At 35.0% G+C, this 3610-nt stretch overlaps 1 protein-coding gene across 3 annotated transcripts in view; it reads right to left on the bottom strand.

Moving 5' to 3' along the window:
- The window catches only part of LOC106869971 (WW domain-containing oxidoreductase), a 276220-nt gene that overhangs the window by 187454 nt on the left and 85156 nt on the right, over window positions 1-3610 (bottom strand). For all 3 annotated transcript variants that reach the window (XM_014915918.2, XM_014915919.2, XM_014915920.2), the window contains one exon: window positions 140-197. In XM_014915918.2, coding sequence (XP_014771404.1) covers window positions 140-197 — 58 coding nt within the window. The remainder of the gene's footprint in view (window positions 1-139; window positions 198-3610) is intronic.

The following is a 3610-nucleotide window of genomic DNA, read 5'->3' as shown; positions in this document are numbered from 1 at the left end:
AGAGAGAGCAGGGGAGAGAGAGAGCAGGGGAGAGAGAGAGCAGGGGAGAGAGAGAGCAGGGGAGAGAGAGAGCAGAGGAGAGAGAGAGAGAGTGCTATGCAAACATATTTATGAATGTGTTTCCACAAAGCCAACTTACTCGACATAATAAACGGTGCCGTCCTCTGAAATCTTCATTTCCCATCCGTGTGGCAAATCTAGAATGCAAGAACAATTACAAAGTTGATCAATGTCTAAGTTACAACAAAATAATCGAAAACAATTTCAAATACAAAGTGTAGGCAAAAACAAATACAACAAACACAAAAGAACAACTCCAAAAAAACAAAAACAAATAGAAGTAAAAAAAACAAAAATATACATGGTATTGATTTTTTTGCAAGGCTTGCATAATTAGTAGACAAGTTTCCAATGCACTTATTCCTTGGAATAATTTAATTGAATAGTAGTTCAAATGAGCTTCCCAAAATATTGATAATTATATTTGCTGATAATGAAAAGTTAATGATACTGTGATAGAATATATGGTAATGATGAGAGACGAGTTTGAAACGCTGGGCCAGATGTACTAAACTTATCTCAACTACCGATGTACGCAGCAACTAGCAATTGTTGTAAACAAAACAGAGGCTGCAGTGGCAACAACAACGACAACAACAACAGTTGCATCAACAATTGAAGAATGGTTCTACAGAGGTGATGGTCTGCAAAAGATGGGTGCAGCAAGCGATAGTGTAATGAGTGAAATGCAGTGAAGAAATTTAAGGCTTTGTTGACAATGAAAATATTTTTTATCTCAACAGAAAGGATTGGCTGTGCAATGGCTGTTTTAGGCACAAAATTAAATCTATCAATAAACAATATTGATTGGTATGTTTTCTTCTACTAAAACCAGAAGGTTGTACAGTATAGGGAAGCTTTTCTCATTAAAGGGACTGAAATAATACCTCAATCACTGGATAGGACATGGACTTGTTATTACGATGGGCTTTCAGTTTCTGCCAACAAAATCCACTCACAAGGCTTTGGTCGGCCTGAGAGTACAGTAGAAGACACTTGCCCAAGATGCTGTGTAATGGGACTGATCCTAAAACCATGTGGTTGGGAAGCAAGCTTCTTACCACTCAGCCACGCCTGTGTATATATATACATATATACAGTGGAGCTAAAAGGGGATGTTGAAGTAGAAACAGCAGAAGCACCTGTTAACCTTCAAGTATGAGTTTTATTTTCAAACACACTAAACAGGTTGAAACACTGGAGCTCATTAGATGAGATGATAGATAGCTAGTGTTTAACATCTTCAAATACACAGTATGTTCTCTACGTGCACCACCCACAACGTGGAGTATAAATACTAAGGAGAGAAAAACACAATGAAATGTACAGATGCCCCACCCAGATGTCTATTACAATAATAATAATAATAATAATGATAATTTTACTTCATAAGGAGACACTTACAAAATGAGAATTAGTGGAGCAACAGGCGTTGTTTATATGTTTTTAACCAACGAGGGTGAACCATTAACCAGCCAATCAGAGCTATTTGATCTCAATTGTGGTGGCTTCTGACTCAAAAAAGGTCTTCAAATATACAGAATTTTGGAATTACAAAAGCATTTGACAATTCCTCTCGCAGGCAAGTCCTTAAAGAATTTTGGGTGTCAGCCAAACAGATGATGTCTCCTTTTTTTTGTCTTCCCAAATGCCCGGTAGTAAACAACGTAGACTATTAGTTCTGACACTTGTTTATATAGATACACACTGATATGTGTGTGCGTGTGTGTGTGTGTGTGTGTATGTGTGTGTGTGTTTGTGGGTGGGTGATGCATAATATCTGAATAATTATAACATAATATAAAATATATATATATATATATATATATATATATATATAAGTACATATGCACACACACATATATATCAGTACATACATACATACACACATATATATATGTACATGCACATACATTTTTATACATATATACACATACATTTATATATTTGCAGTACACATATACATTTATATATACACACACATTCACATACACACACACACACGCACGCACACACACACACATACACATACACATGCATATCAATATTGTGCTGATGGAAATGGTGGAAGATAGATGTGGCATAGGTTGCAGTGATGGAATGGTGGAGGCACGGTGATGACGATGGTGGTGGGTAGATATGGTGGATGTAACAATCTGTGCTCATATTCAAAGCCCTCATCATCATCTTCATCCTCATCATACGTAGAGGCATATCATTCACTTTTATGTTCTGAGTTCAAATTCTGCTGAGGTATACATTTTTTTTTTCATCCTTTCGGAGTCACCAAACTAGATACCAATCAAGCACTACAGACAATGTACTCAAGTCTGCACCAGACTTCTGTGACTGTTTTGGCAGGGTTTTTACAGCTGGATGCCCTTCCTAACACCAACCACTCAGCAGGTGTTAAATATATATTTACTAAAAGACAGGATTTAAATGTAAGCTACTTTGATGTTTGGGTTGAACTGTAATTAGATATGCATCTACAGTATGCCATGAGCTCATCTGATTAACCCATTAATTGCCAAATTTTTTAATTCATATTTTCTGGCTTTGCTGGGTGTATTAGGAGTTAAAATAATATATAATATTTAAATTTTCTTCATATGTGAATTATTTTGGAAATTATGATAAATTTTTTTGAAAAGTCCCAAATGGGGATTGCTGAAAAAAGTATGTTTATCCCTTTCGATTCAATTACAATAATAACATTTTAGTTTTTTAGAAACTATAGTATCAAATGGGAATGTATATGAAATATCAATGAATGAAATAGATGGGAAATGAAAAAATAAAACCTTTTTCAAAACAGTCAATATTTTTGTGGTGCAAAAATTGTGATTTGTGACATAAAATGTCCTCTAGAATTAGCCAGAACAATGACAAACTTTAATTATTAAATATTATTAAACACACCTCTGCAAATGCAATGCACATAAGCAATTCACTTTAAATACAACGAACAACCGGCAGGGAGACTGTTTTTAGTAGATCCCCGAATGGGGCTCATGACAGGCAATGGGTTAAGGTACTATTCAAACATGAAACTTACAGTAGCTCACATTTAAATCTTGTATTTACTAAAGGAGATTTATCTATCACTGGATGGAGTACAAAGAACACTCTATACAGTTGTTGGTGTTAAAAAGGGCATCCTAGTTAGGAAGGACATCAGCCACAGAAACCATGCCAAGGCCTCCTCTCAAACCATCCAACCCATGCCAGCATGGAAGAAGGGCATCAAAAGATAATGATTATTATATATATATATATATACATACACATGTACACATACATACAGTTGTGTAGCTAAGGTCTTGAACAAGCATAAATTTGATGTTAAGATTCATTGATGTTTATTTAAACAAATGCAATTTTGAAACTTGTCAACTGTCTTCGACTGCCAAGAGGTTCTCTCTTAAAATTGCTGCATCTTGAACAACATCTGATATAGGAAACTTTACAGCAGTAAAACTACTTTTGTTGACAGTGTATTTATCTTCTTGCTGACATAATCCTACATATATATATATATATATATATA

This window comes from Octopus bimaculoides, chromosome 17 (genome assembly GCF_001194135.2).
Source record: "Octopus bimaculoides isolate UCB-OBI-ISO-001 chromosome 17, ASM119413v2, whole genome shotgun sequence".
NCBI classification, from domain to species: domain Eukaryota; kingdom Metazoa; phylum Mollusca; class Cephalopoda; order Octopoda; family Octopodidae; genus Octopus; species Octopus bimaculoides.
The sequence above is the reverse complement of the archived record's forward strand: the minus strand, read 5'-3'. Positions and strand labels throughout refer to the sequence as shown.